Source organism: Kogia breviceps, chromosome 1 (genome assembly GCF_026419965.1).
Source record: "Kogia breviceps isolate mKogBre1 chromosome 1, mKogBre1 haplotype 1, whole genome shotgun sequence".
NCBI lineage: Eukaryota > Metazoa > Chordata > Mammalia > Artiodactyla > Physeteridae > Kogia > Kogia breviceps.
In genome coordinates this window covers 29,497,448-29,519,148 of record NC_081310.1, presented here as the reverse complement: position 1 = coordinate 29,519,148, position 21,701 = coordinate 29,497,448, and the positions used below count along the sequence as shown (strand labels likewise).

General features: G+C 42.3%; 1 protein-coding gene across 4 annotated transcripts in view; it reads left to right on the top strand.

Moving 5' to 3' along the window:
• The first annotated feature begins 2,089 nt into the window (after nt 1-2,089).
• KCNK2 (potassium two pore domain channel subfamily K member 2) overlaps nt 2,090-21,701 on the top strand; it is a 166,205-nt gene continuing 146,593 nt past the window's right edge. For 2 of the 4 annotated variants that reach the window (XM_067028904.1, XM_059076694.2), the window contains exons 1-2: nt 3,131-3,195; nt 6,136-6,446. In XM_067028904.1, coding sequence (XP_066885005.1) covers nt 3,147-3,195; nt 6,136-6,446 — 360 coding nt within the window. In that variant the 5' untranslated portion in view covers nt 3,131-3,146. Of the gene's footprint in view, nt 2,165-2,926; nt 3,024-3,130; nt 3,196-6,135; nt 6,447-21,701 lie in introns of those variants that run through there. The other 2 variants (XM_067030603.1, XM_067030020.1) reach the window with 2 other exon arrangements.

The window sequence follows — 21,701 nt, the reverse complement described above, 5'->3', positions numbered from 1 at the left end:
AGGACCAGTGCTTAGCAAGGTGTGGCTAAATTTGCAAAAGACCCAGATAGAACAAAAAAGAATCACCGAGCAAAAGGGGAAAAGTGAAAAAAAAAAAATACTCAAAGTGTTTGGGATCATTTTACTCAGAGAACAAAAAGCCTGTGATAGGGTAGAAAATGATTCTGTAAGTGGTGGATTTATCTCATTTCCTATAAATGTAAGATACCTAGTTCCAGGTATCTAGAAGGAGGCCAGATAAATGATGTCTGCAATCTCACTTTCATTCAGATGTTTATCACACATCTATTTAGCGCTAGTCACTGGTTACTGTGGATACTATGGGGAACAGAAAGACATGGTTTATGCCCTAACTGAGCTTACGGTCTAGTTTAAAGAAGCACAACACAATGTGACAAGTGCAAAAATAGAAGCATAAGTTGTCCTGGGAAGCAAACAGTGAGACACCTGACTAGGATTCAGGAGAAACTTTAACTGCTGGGTGATCTGGAAGATAATACCTGTGATGGTTAGTTTGATGTGTCAACTTGGCTAGGCTATAGCACCCAATTATCGAATCAGACACTTACCTAGGTGTTGCTGTGGAGGTATTTTGTAGATGTGGTTAATATCTACAGTCGGACTTTAAGGAAAGATCACCCTTGATGATGTGGGTAGGGCACATATAATCAGTTGAAGGTCTTATAAACAAAAAGTGAGGTTTCCCAGAAAAGAAATTCAAGACTGAAGCATTAACTCTTGCCTGATTTTCCAGAACTATCCTAGGGATTTCAGATGGACTTGACAGCCCCCCTGGTTGTGTGAGCCAATTCCTTAAAATACAATTTATATACACACGAATACGTCTTATCTGTTCTGTTTCTCTGGAGAACCTTACTGATGCAGTGTCTTAGTCATGTAAAGTTGGGGAGAGGACTTCGGGAAGGTGTGTGAGGGAAGATGGCAGTAGCCAGGAAGGCCAGGAATGAAAAAGAGAAGCCAGATCAGGAAGCACATTACATGTGACCCAGAGAGTCTAAAAGGGTTTTAAGTCAGCAAGTGAGAGGATCAGATTCACATTTTAGAAAGGACATCCAATTATACTATTATTGAGAGCAGAAGTCGAGAAAAACATGTTTCAATTCCAGCAGGAAGGAATTCCTAATAAGGAGGACATTTTTAATAGGAGAAAGGAGACAGCCGGCTGAATCTCTTCTGGAATTTAAAAAGTAATTTGGCATTTCAAATCGTAGACGGCCACAGCCTCGCGAAAGGTTTACAACGTTCTTTTTACAATCGACAGTCTTTCTGTTCTACCTTACCTCCTTCACGTCTATAGCTTTCCCTACGAAATTCTCCTGATAAGTGGGGAAATACTCCAGTCTGACCGAGCAGCGGTTCTGGAAGATAAACTCACACAGCGGTGGAGGTGGGAGGGTGGAGGTCAGCAGGAGATTGCCGCTGCGAAAGTGGGAAGGAAGAAAAGAGTTTACAAACCAGCTGAAGTTCCACTACATCATGTGTGCGGTGAGAAGACTCGCTCATTACAGCTGCAGCCCATCCTCTGTGCGCAGTCTCCCCTTCCTCTGCGGGTTCGGTTCCCGCACCGGGGTCGCCAGGAGTTCAGCTGTCCCCGCGCGGCCGTCTGCTAGACTGGGCGGGGTCCGGTACCTGCCAAGCTGGGATCCTGATGCGGAGGTGTGCGGGGAGCGCCGAGTTCAGACTGAGGTCTGAGGTCTCCCACCCCGCTGCTTAACCGACTACACTCGCAACCTCTGTTCCCAGCCAAAGGGGTCCTGCCCTGGGACAGAATAGATTTGTCTTCCGTTCCCTTTGCCTCCCAAATGTCTTCACCCTGGCTCCCGGTGGTGCTTTCCCCATTCGTGCAACACTGCCCGTCAGAGCTAGCTGCCTAGGTCGAGCACCCTTGGAGATGGGGTGGTAGTTGGTGATGACTTGATAACCCTTATCCAAGCGCAGACTGGAAGAAATCAGCATCCTCATTACCGCCCCCGCTCCAAGGGTTTCAGGTGTACGACTCTGTACAACCCTGGGGCGGGGGGGTCGGAGGGAGGGCAGGATGCCCACGTGCTGGGGTCCAGGAACCCGCTCCCCAAAGCTCGGTCCCACACCCCCGCGACCCGACTTGGAGGGAGATGGGCTGGAGCCCGTTGTGCCCGATAACGTGAGTGAGGATCTAGGGAGGGGGCAGGGCTAGTGGAAGGGGCCGAAAGGAGAAGAGACTGCAGGTGAATCGAAGGGCTATGCCCCCAGGCGGGGAGGCGGCTTGAGGGGTACTTTGGAAGAGGCGGGGAGGCGGCTTGAGGGGTACTTTGGAAGAGGCGGGGAGACGCAGGCGAGGGTTGGGCTCGCAGGGGGTGCGGCGAGGAGAGCCCAGGCGGTGAGACGGGGAGGGGGGTGGGAGGGTGCGAAGGGGAGGGAGTTCCGAAAGGAGGGAAAGGAACTAGCGAGGGGCGAGAGGAGCGAGCCTGGAAGGGAGAGCGGCGGGGGGCGGCCGAGCTGCGGGCTGGAGGGCGCCGGGCGCGCTGAGACCGTGCCACCTCCACCCCACCTCCACCCCCGGGGCACGGAGGGCTCTGCCTGGGAGACGCACAAAGACATGCGAAGAGGGGCTGAGCGAGGCTCGCGCACAAAGACGCCGGGGCGCACTGCGGCTCGGGCTGCACCCACCACCCCCGCGCCGCGCAGCGCAAGGGCCCGGCCAGCGCGGAGCCCGGGGCGTAGAGCGCGGCGGCGGCGGCGGCTGCTGGCCGGCGCGGGACCCGGGTCGCCGGCGCTCTCCTGGTGACCCGGGCCCGGCCGCAGGCGCGCGCGGGGGCGGCGGCGCCCCAGCCCAACTTGGCCTCGGCCTCGCCCTCTGCCCGGCCCGCCGGTGTCCCCTCCTTCCCGCGATTCCGTTTCTTCTCACGCTCCCCCCACCCTCCCTCCCGCGTCCAGCCCCGCTCTCCCCACCTTGTAAAACAAAGCCGGGGAAAATGCCTGCCCGTGCAGCTCGGAGCGCGCAGCCCGTCTCTGAATAAGAAGTGAGTACAATGGCGTGTTTGTAAAAGCTTCAAGTCCGTCTTTTTTTTAAAAAAAAAAAACAAACCCAAAACAAAAACAAAAACAACCCCCCCCCCCCAAACATTGTGAATGCTGCATGCCTCATGCTTCCCAGCGCCTCGTGGGAGAGACCCGGCCATAGAGCAGGAGAAGGTGAGATCCCCAGGTACCCCTTTCCCCACCTCCCGCCGCGGGCTTTCAGCCTCAGCCAGTCCGGGGAGGGCTGCAAAAGCCCTGCCGGCAGCAAGCGGACGTTTTCCACCTTCGTTTCCCGTCCAAGGTGTTGGGTCATAATGTGGGGTTGGAGGCAAATCTATCCCCGGATCCTCTCCTGGCTGCTTCTCCCCAATCTCCCGCCGGTGCCTGGGGGTTTTGCATCTGCCTGGGGTATGGGTTTGGGACACTTGGGGGAGTTTCCGAAGGAGGAGGAGGGTCAGATCTTGGGAGTAGCCGACGGGCAGGACGCATGGTGACCCTGGTCACACTTGTTGCCCGTTGCGTGGTGGTATAGGCAGTGGTGCTGAAAAAAGCTCATTTCTCCTGGTATTGAGTCGTCAGTTGTGGCCGGGAGCGAAGAAGACATACCTGGGTGAGGATGGGAGACCAGGATTAAGAGGACGCTGCGAGGTGCTGGGAGCAGAGAAGGGAGGTAGTGATGGTGCCTGGAGAGTGTGTGGAAGGGGTGAATCTTTGATTCCTTGTTCTCAGGAGCTTCTCTTCATGATCATACATCAAACGATGTGGAGATGGAAACCCAGAGGGTTCCCCATATTACACCGAGGGGAAAGGCTGTTGTTTTTTATTTTGGTATTTCACTAGTTTCTGCCCATTCTGTCTGCCAAATGTGCATTATATATATTTCTACTAATTAAAAAATAAGGCAATAGCTTCAAAGAATTAAAATCCATCAGGAAATGTATTAGCTTAATAACACACAGACACAATCTTTTAAAAAAAAATCTGTCTCCTTTCCCCCAAAGCATGTGATATCAATAATACCTTAGTTTAGCACTGCAATCTAGGAGTAGGATTTGGGAGCATCAAGATAAACAGTCCTGGTGTTTTCCAGTTCTGCAGACCAGAAACCAGTGATGTGAAAAATCAGAAATATGAGAGCACAGAACTGGGGAGGAAAGGCTTGGAAAGCTTCCTTCAGAGAGATAATATGGAGCTTCTATGTGATTTTCTGTTATTTTTATTCCAAAGATGGCTTAATTTTAGATTATGACCTTTATTTTTCACTGAGACTCACTAAGCAGCTTGCAGGTGGGGTGGAGTGGCTAGACAGCAGATGACAGTGATTTTAGCTGTTATCAACATTTCTGTTGAAATGTTTCAAAAAATTAAAACAAACACTTATCCAGTGCTTATTTTGGGTGAAGTTGCCTTTATGACTATCACATGTTAAAGGCGTCTGCTAGTTTGTGGCTTTATTTGGAGCAGCTGACTGTATCAGGAGGAAAATGTGTGCATACCTGTTATAGCAGGTTGAACCATTGGAATTTGCTGAAATGAGCTGTACGTATGTGGAATCTCCGCTTGGAGCCAGGGGTACAGTTAAGTCACGAGAGCTCCAACTTCTCCTCAAAGTCAGAACCATTCAGAGTTTCGCTGATTGAGAAGCCCTCTGTTATCTGTCATCATTATACAACACTGCTTACTTAGGTCTGGTGCTTCACATAGCTTTGCTTGCAAAGCTTCTTTCTGATGGGCAACAGATGATTTATTTTATGAACTCCAGCTGTGGTAGTCCTACATTTAACTCACAGTGGTAGTCAAGAGGGCAGGGTATGTAGCCGTGTGAAAATCGACACTTCTTATTTTCGAGTAATTTCAGGTTCCTGTAGGGTATTTGGGTGCAATTTCATAGATTATTTCTTATATACTTACTTAAAAGTGTCTTTTAGATTAGGTTATCATTTTATTAAACCTGTATTATATACACTAAAGTAATTTTACTTACATCTCTAACAATTATGGATGTTAAGTTGATTATTATGGTTGAGTTGATTTTTTTTTTTTTTTAATCTCCCATCTTTCAGCCATTCTGTTACCCCTTTTGGTTCAGTGTTGCCTTTCCAATCAAATATTCTGTAGTAGATGGCTTATTTTCCCCTTAGCAAGTGAAAGTCTAGTATCTCTTGAATTTTCGAAAAGGAAATCCATTAATGATATTTTTGAACAGCTGAGATGAATAAATAAATGGATTTAGAGTCACCTCAGAATATATGGGAATTTGTAAGAGAACACATGAATCCACTCTAATGGAGCAAGTAGCTCTGTACAGAGCATGTAGGGTCTAAGGTGTGAGACAATGTTTTAAATTTTTTTTCCTTGATAATGTTCACTGTTGAAATGGAAGGAACTTGTCATCTCTTGGCTGCCACCTATGATTGTGGGCCAGAATGGGTAGCAATACTTTTGTTTTTTTAAAAGATGTCCGAGATTGAATAACAAAATACAGAGAATGATTAATCATGAGCCCACTTTGGAGGACAGCAAAAAGAAATGATTGAGGTACTGAGTGGTTTATTTGCCATCATGTTTTACCAGATAATTACTAACGTTCTACTTCGAGCAACAATGTTTGGATCGCAAATTCACTTACAATTCCTTTATTATAATGAGTTTTTAAATAAAAATAGATAACGTTCTTTACACTGATTGCTTGTGGTATATAGAGTGTTAAGTTCTTGAGAACAGGAATAATCCATTAGCCTTCTTTACGAGCACTCAAATATCTAGCTTAGTACCATCAACTCTTAGGAGTTCTGTAAATGTGTTGACTAGCACGTTGGACAGATATAAATTTTAAAATTAATTAGGAAGTCCTCAGGCATTCTTTTTTTTTTTTTTTTTTTTAAGGTTCTTAGTCCGATTCCTGTTTTTTTCCTCCCATCGGAAACCCCAATAGCAGCAGAGAGCTAAGACCCAGCCCCTTTTCCTTGAACCCTTATATACTTCTGGTTTGGGCTCCGGAGCTTCACCAGGAGAGCAAGGGGAGTTCAGTCCACCTTTGCTGACCCCTGAAAGAAGCCGAGCCATCCCCCTCTAACCTCCTTCAACCTAACCTCTGTTCTCTATTGTTGGCAGTGGCGGCCCCTGACTTGCTGGATCCTAAATCTGCCGCTCAGAACTCTAAACCGAGGCTCTCGTTCTCCACCAAACCCACCGTGCTTGCTTCCCGGGTGGAGACTGACACGACCATTAATGTTATGAAATGGAAGACGGTCTCCACGATTTTCCTGGTGGTCGTCCTCTATCTGATCATCGGAGCCACAGTGTTCAAAGCGTTGGAGCAGCCTCACGAGATTTCCCAGAGGACCACCATTGTGATCCAGAAGCAGACGTTCATTTCCCAGCACTCCTGTGTCAATTCGACTGAGCTGGACGAACTCATCCAGGTAACTGGCACCCAGGAGTTGCTATTCCGTTTCCTCTGTGGGCAAAGACGAGTAAGAACAAGAAAGAGGCAGTAACTCAGTACTAGGCCCTCCGATGTGCCCGTGGGGTCCTCTCCCACTTTTCTCCTTAGTGTAGACCTCTTGGCCACAGTTTCTTTTTCTCTTTATTGCACTCCCTCCCTCTTTTCTTACTTCTGCCATCTTTTCTTCTCCTTCTTTATTTCTCCCTCTCCCTGCTCCTTCTCATCCTCTTCTGCTTTTGTGTTTCTCTATTTCTGTCCTGTTGTCACCCTGCTTTCCTTGCCTTGTCTCAGAACTGCCAGGGGACAGTTCTGTGAACCACAGAACTTGCGGGAGGCCCTCACGGTTAGAGGACCACTACCGACTGAGAAACTTTGCTGTGGCAAATGAGGGGAACATATAAGGCAGAAAAAGTGCAGTAATCATGGCAGTGGCTATCATAAGATAGAAAAGATGAGTTTGTGGTAGATACATCTCGTGGCTAACAAGCCATAGCTCACTTCTTTAATCTAGCCGAAGTAGAACTCTGATAACTGCCTTTTTTAGGTGTCTGGGGAGAAGTGATTAATCATTGCTTCTCTAAACCCCAACTAAAAGCAATTTACTAGTAACACAGAAAAATGGAGTTTTTGAATAAAAACTAATTTAGTTTTAATTTAATAATACTGTTCTCTATAATAGCAGAACAGTATCCTTACGGGAAAACATTTAAAAAAAAATTTAATCCCAAAAGGATTTAAAAATTTCGGTTAGGCTCCTTGGAGATGGCTGTATTTTTGTTAGTAGATTTCTTTTGTTTAAAACCAATCATTGGTCCAACCAAGAATCTTGGTCAAGAAGAAAGCCCTAGTATTTTCTTTCAAGGAGAGATCTGACTGATGAAAACATTTTAATTGTACATATATTCATTTTCCTATAGAGCCTATTTTTCTTACCAGATTTATGTCAAATGGGGTTGAAAACCATCTGAGTCATCAACTGAGCAGTTTCTTCCACATCTTATGTTTGGTTTTACATCATTTGAGTGAGTTGGAATAGTCGATTGAGGGAAGAAATTATTATTGATTTTTATCCAGTTTCTTGTTCTACGACCTTTCCTCTTTTATTTCCTCTTGCCATGGATCCCCAAATGCTACCTCTGTCCTCCATAGCCCTCTCTACTTATAGAATACACACGCAAGTTCCCGTTCAAGTCTTACTGAAAGCTATCAAAGCTGGTATTCTCTGATCCTCATTTGGCTCCTACCACATTGAGACACTTCTGCATCTCACCTATTTGACTTAAATTTTGGAAAGGTTCTTCAGATAATTAGATACTGAATTCGCTACTGTTTGTAGACGATGGTGCCATTTTCAGTACTGACAGGGAACCTGCCAAATAACATTATCGGTCGAGCCACCCCATTGTCTGTTCCTTCATAAGATCATCGCTTCCACTTCACTCTCGATTTGTGCACATCGTCCTTAGAGGTACTAAAAATCTTTAAAGAATCCCCACTTCCCTTGGGTTTTAGAAGAAGAGCTCTATGTTATTTTGGTGGGGGGAGCATGGAGTCGTGGTAAAAGCCTAAACTGTGGGATCGGATAGGGCGTTTTAAATTCCATTTGAGTAGCTTCCTAGAGGTGTCATCTCGAACAAGTAATTTTCCTCTCTAAGCTTTAGGTCTATCTAGAATGAGGGAAGAATACCTACCAAGTAAGGTTGCTGTAAGGAGTAAAGAGATAATCCGTGGAAGGCATTTAGGTGCTCAAGAAGTGTTAGGTTTATTTGCCGTTGTTGTTATTTTTCCTTCTCTGCTTATCTCTTAATTGGGTGGAAGCATCTGATTCAGGTAATTGCATACTTACCTTCTCAAGTGAGGTTGTTTGTCTTGGGCAGGAAAAAAATGCTACATTATTTTTGGAATGAACACAAACAGAACTCAATATATGACCTAATTATTTTTCTTTTTGCTCTACACAGGCAATCCATTTTAGCTTTATTAATATTCGTTGCCGACTGAGTATCTTTGCTTCCTAAAAAAATCTTAAGGATTTTGGTGCTTATTGAGTGTTTTTAAATGCAGAGGTTTGTCTGTTATCTATTGTCATATCACTCACCTTTATAACCCTATGGTTTTAATAAATTATTTTTTTTCTCTTTGAACATAATTTCTTCTTGTAAAAGAAATCTTTATAACGGCATGGCTCCAAGGATCAAGATCAGTGTCTAAATAGGGAGGAAAGCAAATGAGCCAGGAATCATATATTAGAATTACATTTCATTTGTATGGTTCTCATAAATTTCCAAGTGTTTTTCCTGTGTTTATTTTCCCTTTTAATCCTCCCTTAAAACCTCATAAGTGGGTATATTAGGCAGAAATATCACAGCATTAAGGATTAGGAGGCTAAGAAACCGAATGATTTACCCCAGATAGTATCTTTAGGATGAGAGTTCAGGTCTTCACAATCTTGGTCTGGCTTTATTCCTAGGAGTCTCCACTCTTCCAGGTCTTTCAGTGCTGAGGGGAAAACAGTTGGAGAAGTTAGAAGTTCAGTCCTCGTGTTGGTGGAGAAGGAATTCTGGATTCCTTTTGTGAATAGTGGGCAAAGAGGAGGAAGTGGGTAGTCAGGCAGTAAGGTCAAAGTCAGGTACAGTTAACCTAATCTGATCTCCAGTTATTAATTACACCTCTGGGTGGGTGATGGTAACCTCATTCTATGCTGTGGTTGTATCACAGGGTAGCCTAGGCTTGGGGGCAGGGTGGGCGGGGTGGGGGGGGGAGATTGGGAAATGAAGCATTAAGGCACATGAGAGCAACTTCCTTTTCTGCTATCGAGTCTCATCGTGTGTGTTCGATCTAAGTGCTGTTTGTTTTTTTAAAATATTTATTTATTTATTTGGTTGCACCGGTCTTAGTTGCGTCATGTGGGATCTTTGTTGCGGCATGTGGGCTCTTAGTTGCAGCACACAGGATCTAGTTCCCTGACCAGGGGGTGGAACCTGGGCCCCCTGCTTTGGGAGCATGGAGTCTTAACCACTGGACCTCCGGGAAGTCCCTAAGTGCTGTTTTTGACAAAGACCCTCTAAGGCAAGATTGAGGTGGTGGCAGAGATATCAAGACAAAGAGATCTTTTCTGGGATGAAATATTTTGAAAACTTTGACTTTTCAACTTCCATTACATTTGTTAGAGTGATGCCAGTACAGAAAAATATATGGAAACATTTTTAAGTTTCAAGAGTCATGAATACCATTAACAACAGCCAAATTTTAATGAGCACTTACTATGTGCGAGGCACTATTTTAACCCTTTCCATGTATTAGCTCCTTTAATTCTCTTAAACAACCCTATGAGGTATGTGCCTTATTATCTATATTTAACTTAGGTGGAAACTGAGTCAGGGGGAGCTAATTTTCCAAGAGCTAATTTTCCAAAAGGTAGAGTGCACTGTTATTCAAAGCTAAATGGACAGACTCCAGAGCTTATGATTTTAGCTCCTATATTTACTGCCTCTAAAAAAATTTAATAAACATTAAAGTTTGCTGTCAAGTTCCCTATTATTCTGTATATGAGTGTAATGAGTATCAAATTATAGTCCTCTGTACAGTGTGATTTACATTATATAACATATCTCTCTCTCCATATATATGGAGAGTATATAACTTGGATTTTAGTATTCTTTTTGGACAACACTTCCTGGTTTTATTCTGTTTGAATGTCATAAACCAGTAGAGGCATGGTTATATTAGATATACCTGGTTTTAATCTAGTTATTTCCATGTTTGCTGAGTCAATTCTGAGATTAAAAATCGGGGCAAGGGCTTCCCTGGTGGCGCAGTGGTCGGGAGTCCGCCTGCCGATGCAGGGGACACGGGTTCGTGCCCCGGTCCACGAAGATCCCACATGCCGCGGAGTGGCTGGGCCCGTGAGCCATGGCCGCTGAGCCTGCGCGTCTGGAGCCTGTGCTCCGCAACGGGAGAGGCTGCAGCAGTGAGAGGCCCGCATATTGCAAAAACAAAACAAAACAAAACAAAAAAAACGGGGCAAAAATCTATGATCTATACATTGATAATAACAACATCTTATGGGAGATTTGACTTTTGTTTTATCATTTGAGCTCTACGCCCCTGTGAGGTAGGTGGGGAAGGTATTCTATCCACTTTTTGGGTGAAGAAACTGACACATTTCACAAGGTCATGTGGTGGCCTCAGGTCTAGACCTTTGGAGTCTTCCAGTGGAGGGGATTATATTCTCTGCACTATTCCCTCTTCTCAGTTTTGTTCCTACTGCTTCATTCAGTGGCATTTATTGAGCACTTCCAGTGTGTTGACCTTTGTGCTGGGTATTGAACCAAGTATAATGATGGGGGAAAACATGGCTTCTCTTAAGGTACTCTCTCCTTCAGAGTCAATGGAGGAGACTGCTATAAACTCAGTTATAATAGGACTACTTGCAGATTGGAGCTGGGCTCCTGAGGAAGGAATTAACCACCCAGTGAGAGTTGGGAAGACGCAGAAGAAGAGGTGAAAGGGAAACTGGATTTTAAGTGTGGAATCAGTGCTCTCTGGAGGAAAAATTGGAATCAGTAGATGTTCTAGGCAGAGGGCATGGCGTAACTGAATTGTCTGGGTGTGAGGGGCAGCGTCATGAGCAAGTCTAACAGAGTAGAGCAAGGCCTCTTATTCCACAGGAAGGAGGTGGGCTTTACCCTAGGCCTATTCCCCTCCCTCTGGAGTAGATGCGCGGGTTGAGGGCGTTGGTTGTATACCGGGGATACTTGGAGCTACATGCCTTCCTAGAATGCCAATGAACTAGACTTTAAAAAGAAAAAAAAGAAAAACATTGTTTTATACTGATTCTATAAGCATGTATTCATTCATAGATATTTATTGAATTCTTGTTTAATTCCCTGTGCGTTGTCGCAGGCACTGAAATGCAGTAGAGGATAAAACACATGAAAATTCTTGCCCTTGGCGAGCTTGCATTTTACTGGGGGAAGATAGTATGTTAGTGATACGTCTCAGGAGAAGAAAATAAAGTAGTGAAGAGGGGTTGGAAACGTTGGATGGTCTTGGTGATTCATTTTAGATAAGGTCACTGATAAGGTGACTTTTAAATGAAGGGCATGAGGGAATTAGCCAAGGGGCTGTCTGGGGAATAACACTCAGCAGAGGGCCCAGCATATCCCAAAGATGAGAGCATTCCTGGCCTGCAGAGGAACGGCAAGGATGCTGGGAGGGCGTGGTAGAAGATGATGTCAGGCAGGTAATGAGGGCCAAGTCCTGTAGGGCCTTGTAAGTGAGAATCAGGAGTTTGGCTTTTTAGTACAGATGAGTGTTCTATTCTGGCTTATGTCTCACCAGGATCACTCTGGCTGCTGAGTTCAGAAGAGACTGCAGGAGGCCACAGGCAGAAACAGAGGGAGCAGTTATGAGGCTGTTGTAATAATCCTGGTGATGGATAAAGGGGGCTTCTGAGATGAGGAGGAGTGCAGGGGGACCTGGATTGGGGGTGGTGTCAGGAGCTTAGTTTGGGGCACTAATCGTGTCCATTAGACGGGCTTTGATTATTGAAGAAGATTCACAGGACCCCACATAACAGTGCTTACAGATCTATAGTATAATGTAGGAACATGGTGCAGTACAACAGCAGCACCCAAATAAGGATCTGCACCACAGGCAAGGGTCATATCGCAGCATGGGGTCTGGTGGGGCCAGGAGCCAGCTGGACTTGTCCTCCCTCTGTAAGGCCGTGCCAGGCCATACTCCTCTCTTGGATCCAGAACCACCAGTGTGTGCACAGAACATTGCGGGCCAGGGAGACCAAAATGGCATCTTGGCTGGAGTTTCTGATCCCCCGCTGGTCACATAGGCATTTTCTTGCTATATAACCAGCCTCAGTGGCAGAGCTTTCCAGGAGTCTCTCTGAGACCAGGGGCAAATCATCCATCACAATGTTATCCATAAATGACGCTGACAAGCTGGTGCTAACCTCCCTGAAGCTCCACAGGTCATGGTCATAAAACAATACTCTTGATCGGAGTGTCTCATGCCTTTACCAAGGGACAGTGTTGTGTGGGTACTTTAACCCAACGGCTCAGGCCGATTCCAGGCCAGCACAGTCAAGTTAAATTTGAGATGCCTGTGAGGACATCCAAGGGTAGAAGTTGAGTAGGGAGCTGGAAATGTGAGTTTGGTCTTTGGGGGAGGTGTCAGGCTAAAGATATATATATATATATATATATTTTTTTTTTTTTTGAAAAATTTAAAAATTTATTTATTTAGGGCTTCCCTGCTGGCGCAGTGGTTGAGAGTCCGCCTGCCGATGCAGGGGACACGGGTTCGTGCCCCGGTCCGCGAAGATCCCACGTGCCGCAGAGCGACTGGGCCCGTGAGCCGTGGCCGCTGAGCCTGCGCGTCCAGAGCCTGTGCTTCGCAACGGGAGAGGCCACAGCAGTGAGAGGCCCGCGTACTGCAAAAAAGAAAAAAGAAAAATTATTTATTTCTGGCTGTGTTGGGTCTTCACTTTCGTGCGAGGGCTTTCCCTAGTTGCGGTAAGTGGGGGCCACTCTTCGTCGCGGTGCGCGGGCCTCTCACTGTCGTGGCCTCTCTTGTTGTGGAGCACAGGCTCCGGACGTGCAGGCTCAGCGGCCACGGCTCACGGGCCCAGCCTCTCTGCGGCACGTGGGATCTTCGCGGACCGGGGCACGAACCCGTGTCCCCTGCATCGGCAGGCGGACTCCCAACCACTGCGCCGCCAGGGAAGCCCAAGATATACTTTTGGAAGTCATCATTATACCGAAAGCATTTAAAGTCAAGACGTTGGATGAAATCACCTGGAGAATGAGTGCAGGTTGAAATGAGCAGAGATTGTAGTATGACCCCAGGAGCACTTCAACATTTAGAGGTTGCTGAGGAGCAGATCCAAAGTCTGCGTGAATGACTGATTTACAACCTAAGATTTCAAGGATGTTCCTCTTGTTTTAGCAAGCTGTATCACTCTATGCCCCCAGACCTCTTAAGGTTTCTTTTTTCTTTGCCTGTAGGAACCCTTTAAAAGAAACATTTAAAAAGTGTGTCTCTAGGCATGGGAGCCACTGAAAGTGTTTGAATAGGGGAGCCTAATTATGTTTTGGATTATGGCTGTCAGTGGCAAATGGGATGGTTTAGCATACGAAAAGCGTGCTTAGAACTGATTGTGTGTGGTGGTGAGTGATACTATCTGATTCTGTATACAGTGGTTTGGTGGCTGTTATTCTAGTTTGTACAAGCATCCAGGTATATTAAATATTTGGCTTCGCTTTGGAAAGCGTATGTTCATCTCTGATCATTTTATTTATGGACACAAAATCATGCTGTCCAGAAAGCATCTAAAAGGGCTGTCTTTTCTTATCAGTGATTTTACTTTTCCTGTTCAATATTTTGGATTAATTTAGACTTTAGGAACCTGATTCTAACAAAAAAAATTGCCTGAAAAATATTTAAACATCCCATATATACTTTATGTCCTTTGGGTTAATCTCTGGAAAAAGCATTTTTAGATGGCATAATGTGTAAACTTCTAGTAGCTTGGATTATTTTAGCAGATTATCTAGCAGTCAAAGGACTGGGCTTCAAGGGTGAGGATTTCTCAAGAGTGCTGTTTTCATAGTTAGAAGAGGGAGTTAGGTAGGTATCAAGGGTGATACAGGAAGTCTTAAAGAAAACCTTGTCAGTTTCCAGTTTTCCTGGGACTCTCCCATTTGCTACTTTCTTAATAGGATAACTTATGTTTGCCTCCCATCCCAGCCCCTATTTTCATGCTATCTTGACTTTCAGAGTGAAAGAATGAGAAGGGAAACACTTTTTCCATGTGTAAGTACATCCGGTAACAATTGAGATAGTTTCATTCACTGTTTTCTAATTATACTTAGGTTTTTATTATTAAACATAAAAGTAGTTGTCAGAAAATGATTTTATTTCCAAAGGATATATGAACCTTAACTAGTTAATATTGGTAAAAAAACAGTAAATTGCTATATGAATATTATATATCAATAAAATATCACCCAAACTGATATGATTAAAAAGGAATATTATTTTAAAATAATGGCTAGGACGCTACTTTATAGCTGGAATGGTTATCGCAGAGTGAGCAAAATTATCCTGCATATACATTGTAATACATTTAAAAATATTTTTTGGCTGACAATTTCTTTGGTCTAAACTTAAAATATGACTTAAATGCAAAGGTCAGTCAAATAGTATTAGAGTGAAGTTTGACTAGTATAGATCTGTCCATAGCAATTATGATGGTGGCTCTAAAACTCTGAGAGTTGTACATTCCATATTTTCATTTGATCATATATTTGAATACCATTTTGCATGTTAAGGTATATTATTGAATTCACACATCCCCGACATGTATATATTAATTCACATTTGCAAAGTGAGGAAACTGAGGCACTGACAGATTAGGTAGGTGCCTTGCAGTTCAGAAAGAGACAAAATGGTACCTTGATTAGATTCTTCCTGTGACTCCATCTCCAGGGCCTTTTGCTTAGATACTTACACAGGAATGTGTGTACCACAATGTCTAGTGATAGTAAATACCCAATAAATATTTAGTTTAAGTCTATATCTCTTTAAAAATTACTTATATATGTATTCTATTTTGTTTGGTCAGGAAACAGAGAGGTTATTCTTCATCATCCCCCTTTTGTAGATAAGGGAACTGAGGCACAGAATGTTTAACCCCAGGTCACTCAGCCTTTTTTGGCTTGAGATGCTGAAAGGGACACAATGAGTATTAGAGTTGCAGAGCCGTCATTCAGGTGACTCTATAGCTTGTTTCCATTGTTCCAAAAGGCCTTTTTAGGAGTGACATTATTTTGTTGTATTTTCTCCCTGCGATCCCCTTTAATCTAACCCCACAAACTAAATCAGATTTCTGACTGGTGCACCTGGGGTACACTTTCTTCATTTTAAGTTGCTGGTGCATCTGGCACATCCATGCTGCAGTAGCAAAGATCAGCAGTAGAAGATGCAGCAGGTCTGTAAATGTGAAGGCAAAATATATACTCGTGGAGAATGAGAGTGCAATTATAAGGCCACAATGAGCAACTAAAATATTATGCAGAAACGTGTGTGGTTGGGCACTAGTCATGCTGAAGCCTGAGCAGGTCAGGGAAGGTGATTTAAAGCTGGAGGATTCTTACCTGAATGGAAGAGGTGGACAGGAGTGGACAGAGTAAGAGCAGAGGGACATAGTTATAAGAACACACTAAGTGAACATTTATCTATAGGATTATAGCACTTTTACTCCTTTCTTGGTTTCTGACATTCACAAAGTATTAATAGTACCTTGTACAAGATCCAGGTGATACCAGAAGGTATCAAGAAGAAAGTAACATCTGAAATCCTTCCCTCCAGAGCTGGCCAAGACCTCTCTTTAGGCATTATACACAAATGGAATAGACTGAAGGGTGTGTGTGTGTGTTGGTGTATACACACACATATGCATATGTCCCATGTGTGTACAGAATTGTACACACGTGGGATCACATATGCATGCCATTTTGCCATCTCCATTTTTTGCTCACCGTTGTGTAGGGTATGATTCAGGAATATTCCAAGTCTTCATGTTAGCTATTGTCTGAAGGGTTTTGACATAGAGGACCTGACACAGAGTACTACCACTCCCCACATCCCTTGTGGTGGGGGATTTAGATTCCCTTATGGTCCTTTGGTGGAAAAGGTTCATTCTCTTAATAAGTGATGAATAGAGGAAACCAAAGTATTGACTGAAGAGTTCAAGTATGGAGTATTGAAGAGTATAAAAGAATAGAACCTGTGGCATTGCAAAAGAGGAAAAGTACTCATCTACTTGTAGATCTTGTAGTAGTAGAACTGCTACATCCTGAAATGTTTTCATTTCAGGAGATAAATGATGGTTCCTTTCAGTCATGCTATTGGGATCCTTCTATTTGTTATTTATTACGTATACACATAGGTTAGGTAATACCCTTTTCAGTAAGGAAATGAGATGATGTGTTCTAACTTTTTCAGCGATTTCCCTGCCTTTCATTTTTATGAACATTTGAATATCTTGGTTGAATCAAGAATAGTAGTTCATCTAGCTTAGTATTTCTTACTCTTGACTATCTAAGGAACATATAAAAACAGTGCCTCAGTTCCCTTTATAAAGCCAGCTTTAAAAAGGACAACTTTACCCAGTGCCTCATGACATTATGAAAAATCTGTCATGGATCTAATATTCATAAGCTTAATTTATCTAAACTGTTTGAATGTAACCACATGTCACCTTGTACCTTCTCTTGAGATAAGCGTCTTACATTCTACTTAATAAAGTTTTTCTTTTTATTTGCTCTTTTATAAAATTACATCCTTTAAGTTTTAAGCCATTTGCTTAGCGAATTTAGCAAACAAAGTCATGAAATTCCCTTCTACGGAGAGGGACACTGTCTTTTTTATCTTCATCCCCTACCGCATGTAGAATTCATTCTTCCTCAACTCTGTATGCTTTTGTAATCCGTGATATTGTGTGTCTTGGGTCTTTGCCTTTCTGGTAGTCTTGTTTTTTCATCTCTTCCTTAGCACTTACAGTGTCTTCTTGATTATTTTACTTATCCTTTTTTGAACTGCTTTCTGCTTAGTTAACATTTTGAGAAGTGTCAATTAGAGCTGTGGGCAGTATTCCAGAAGAGGAGGAATCATAATATAGCACAAGAGTGGCTTTCTGTTTTAATTCTTTCCTTGTCCTTTTTTCCCCCTGTTTTATTTCTGTTACCACTCTGATGATGCCTAGTGTTTTGTATGTTGTTGTTGTTGTTGAATGATGTCCTCAGGCAAAGAATTGCAGTGACTTGAGGCTTCTTCTAGGTTACTGAAAACACAATTTGAATAGGGTAGCCTGGGTTATTTTCTCCCAAATCCATTAGGTTTCACTTGACAAAGATGAGCCTCAGTTCTCATTTGTGTGCCTCTTTACCCAGGCATGTGAGATTTTAAAAATTTAATTGAACATCAGGCATTTCACAGATCATGGTAATATTTCCACGCTTTGATATTTCCCTTTTTAGTGTAAAACTAAAACTACAGAACAGATACTTAGACTTACATTTATCCCTTCAAATATATGTTTATTATACCTACATTTTTAAACTATCAAAACCTTTTCTTTTAGACCTGTAACCAAACATACCCATTTTTAAAAATTTTCCCATTTTTACAAAGAACATTTTTTATCAGTCTTTAGTACATACTTTTCTTTTTATGACTGCTTACATTTTGCTAATTAATTTTTCTCTATGTCCTTACGTACTCCCTTATAATAGCTTTTGGATTGGCGAAGCATACTTTCTCTATGCAGTAGTGCTTTATTTTTACCCTGTGATTAGTTAACTTGCATATGTATTCAGAAATATTCTTTATTTGCTTTCACTCTGTTTTGCTTTTAGTTTTTCTCAGGAGACTCCAGTTTATTTAGAACTTACTGTTACGTGTGCAAGAGCTCCAATTGGTCTGTAATTAGTCCTCGGTTTATACTAATGTTAAGTGAAAGTGCCAATAAAAGTATGTATTTTTTCAGGGGTACCTAAGGAATCAAAATTTACCAGAGGCTTGTAGAAGTAAAATGCATTCTCTAGTGATGTAGCAATTAAGGGAACTTTGGGAAATAAGTAAAGCAATGAATGTGAGTCCTGTGAAAAGGGAGAAGAATCTCAGTAGACGCCGTTACATGGCCACATGGGTTGTAGTGATGCATATTTCAGGAAGAAGAATCTTTAATTCTTAAATTTTCCATTTTTAGGGTCCCAAAATAGTTTCTTGGCTGTTGTAAAGTCCCTTTTCTACAGTTATGCATCTCTTCTTATTTTGCTGAAACTCACTTAGAGGAGTACGGGGAGTCATCAGAAACTCGTAATTGCTAAAACAGGACATGTTCCTATTGAGCAAATGAAAAGTTCTCCTTTCCTATCACTGTTATTCATATACTATAGAGGGTGATTTGAAAACATTTGATTTAAGTGACAGGTACAATAAAATGAACTCCACCCTCCTTGGACATATATGCGATCAGCACAAGAGTGAAACTAATGGTACCAGGGAAGCAGATTCTGAGATTTATGGGTGAAGAGACACTGGTATGTGTCCATTTAGACGTTTTGGTGTTAACCCCGAGAGCAGAGGTACCTCACTTCTCCATATTTGAAGGGGAGTCCTTAGGGAGGTTTTGTGTTAACCCAAGAGTCACCACCTCATGGGTCTATGCTGTTGTGTGTTTCCAACAGAGTGATAGTATGGTCAGGATTCACTAACAGATTTCCAAGCAAGGCAAGCCCAAATGGACTAGAAAGGAGAAACATCCTTATTGGATGGACTTTGGATTCTTATCTTTTATTTTGCAGGGGAAGTAAAGGGAAGGTCTTATTTTCCTTAAAATAGCTACAGAGATGCATACAAATTATGTTCTTTAGTGGGCAGCATATTTTCACATAGCAGCATCTCAGATGATCGGGACCCAGGTGTTTGTTGAGCAAAGAAGCTAGTGAATATGGCAGAGGTCTTCTTAGCTTTGACTTTAAACCTTGCTCTAGTGCTTGTGCTTTTTTTCTGGTAAAGTAGAATTTACAATGTTAATTACCTTCCAGTCTGTAAGGAAATTTAAATGTTGCTGGGTGCAGTTCTGAAGTTCCTGTTGCATGAGGGAGGGGTTAGTGGGGGTTTCTTTGAACACCTGTTTTTCTCTTGCTTCTCAGGAGGTAGGCAGGCTGCTGCTATTTTCCATTTGTCCTAGTCCATGAACAAATCATCAAATGATTTATTCCCAGTTTTTATTAAATACAGTTTTATAAGACAAAATTACATTTTGATAAGTCAAAGTAATTTATCACTCGTACAAGAAAACAAAATTGATTTGCAGCATAGTTTTGTGAATCTGAATTTTTTTGGACATTTGGACACACACTGGACATCCTGAGTTCTCTTTCTGCATCCTCACTCAGAAACATTTTTGCATTCATCTATCACATTCAGGTAGCATATCAGCTATTAGAGAGACCTGAGGTAAGACGGTGTAAAGACCTACTCATCTAAAGGAAGAGGTAGTTAAAATGCACATTCATTCATTTATTCATTCCGCATGTAATGTTTTTTAAGAGGTGAAGTTTTAAGCAAGGGCAGTCATCAACGTAGAACTATACTGACAGAGTCCTGCTCTCATGAAGCTTCTATTCTAGTGGGAAGTGACTAAAAATAAACTAAGAAGTAGCTGAACAAGATAATTTCAGGAAGTACAAATGTTCTGAAGACTAAAGAATGACCCAGTGAGATGGAATGATGGGAGCTGGGCTCCTCTAGAAGGGCTGTGTTTTCTCTGAGCAGGCGACCTTGGGATGAGGTTTGAATGAGGGAGTCAGTCATGTAGAGATCTTAGGAGGAAGCGTTTGAGGAGGAGTAGGCAGCAAATGCAAAGGTGGGAGCATTCTTGGTGTGTCCTAGGGCCTATGCAAACACCAGTGTGGTTGGCCCATCAGTTGTGAGTTGAGGGAAACAGGCCAAAACCTCATAGGTCTTCATTAGTGGCCTAGGTTTTACATGCAATGGAAATTGACAAATAGAAAGTTTAGAAAGAAACAAACATAATTATATCATAATTGTGCTAGGTAAATAATGTGGTGACTTAGGGGGATTAGAAAGATTAGTTGGAGAAATTTTAATGAAAGTTGATTTTGTGAAGAATTTTAAATAAGGGGGGGACAAGCAAGGTTTGGGCTAGTAGGATAGGAGCCCTTCAGGAAGGTGTGCTCAAGGGCGATGATCCTGGAAATGTGTGTACTTTTGGGGGAGATATAAAGGAGAGGGGAGATGGCTGAGTGTTCTGAAACTGATACTAGATATTCAACTTAATGTGTCTAAGATTCATTGGAAAGAAGATCATTTTAATGAGCATAGATAATTGCTAGATGATTTGCACGGGCTGTGTGGCAGAAGCCCTTTATTTTATTTTTATTTTATCAAAATGCATTCTAGTGTCCATTTTAGGATACAAGATGTATATTTTATTACCTTTAAAAATTATTATTTTATTTAAAATCTTCCACAATAGTGATATTTCTAGGCATGTTACAGCTTACATGTTACCGTAAATAATTGTGTAATTAGTTTTTCCTTGATAAATAACGATTTCCTTCTTTTCCTCTCTGGTTAACAAGTTCCAAAGCTTCACAGCAGTGTTCATTTCTGGAAAATGTTTTATCACATGATGACATTTGGCTCTTGATTTGAGCAGGCCTGAAAGATCTATTACATGAGGCTAGTTTTAAATAAGTTGGCTTAATTAAAATTGTAAATAATCTTATTTTATGATAATGATATCATTCCTGAGACATGTTTTTCATGGACAGCTATATGGTGCTATTATGCAAAAATAATGCAAAACTGTTTTTTGATAGGACAAGACTTCCTGCTTTTTTCTCTTTAGTCAGTACCTCATAGCCTTATTTCTTGATCCATAGAGAACTTGTGTGTATGTTTGTGTCTGTGTTTTATCCTCTGTGATCCTTTCCTTATGCAGGATTAAATTGTTTCAGATAGCCTTCTTGTTAGGGACCTAATGAGATTCCTTTCTTGAGGAAAAGAAAAAAATAAGTTAATCTCATATATAAACTGAACTGGGATATATGTCTTTGAGTCTCAAAGAAAATGCAAAGAGCAAGCAAAAGTGGTAACTATATTTGAAAGTCAGGGAATTTCTGAAAAGTGTCAGCAAAATTTTATCATAATGTATTTTGTATTAATTGCGTACAACATTTTAAGGAATAAACTAATTGAATTTGGAACTTGGAATCTACAGTGCCTAGTCAAACTCTGTCATTTAAGAGCTAAGAAAATAAACAGTTCAGTAATTTTTCCAAGAGCCTGCTACCAGTTAGTAAAAGAACAGTATTGGATCTGTGAGTTCTAGCTCCCTACACTTTATCCCCCACTTCCCAATTTCTCCTTTTTCTTGCTCTTATAAATATAAGCATCTTTCCAAGATCAGAGCTGCATTCTAACATTTTTTATTTTGTTGAAATAAGTAGTGCAGATATTTTGTTTTCTGCCCTCCAGAGCTGCAGTCTGTATACAGTCTGTATACCCATGTAGATGACTCATTATTTTGCATCTATCCATTGCTTGCTGCCTCTTATGGTGAATGAATGAATGGCTGGCTGGCTGGATGAGTGAATGAAAAAAAAATCTCAGAATT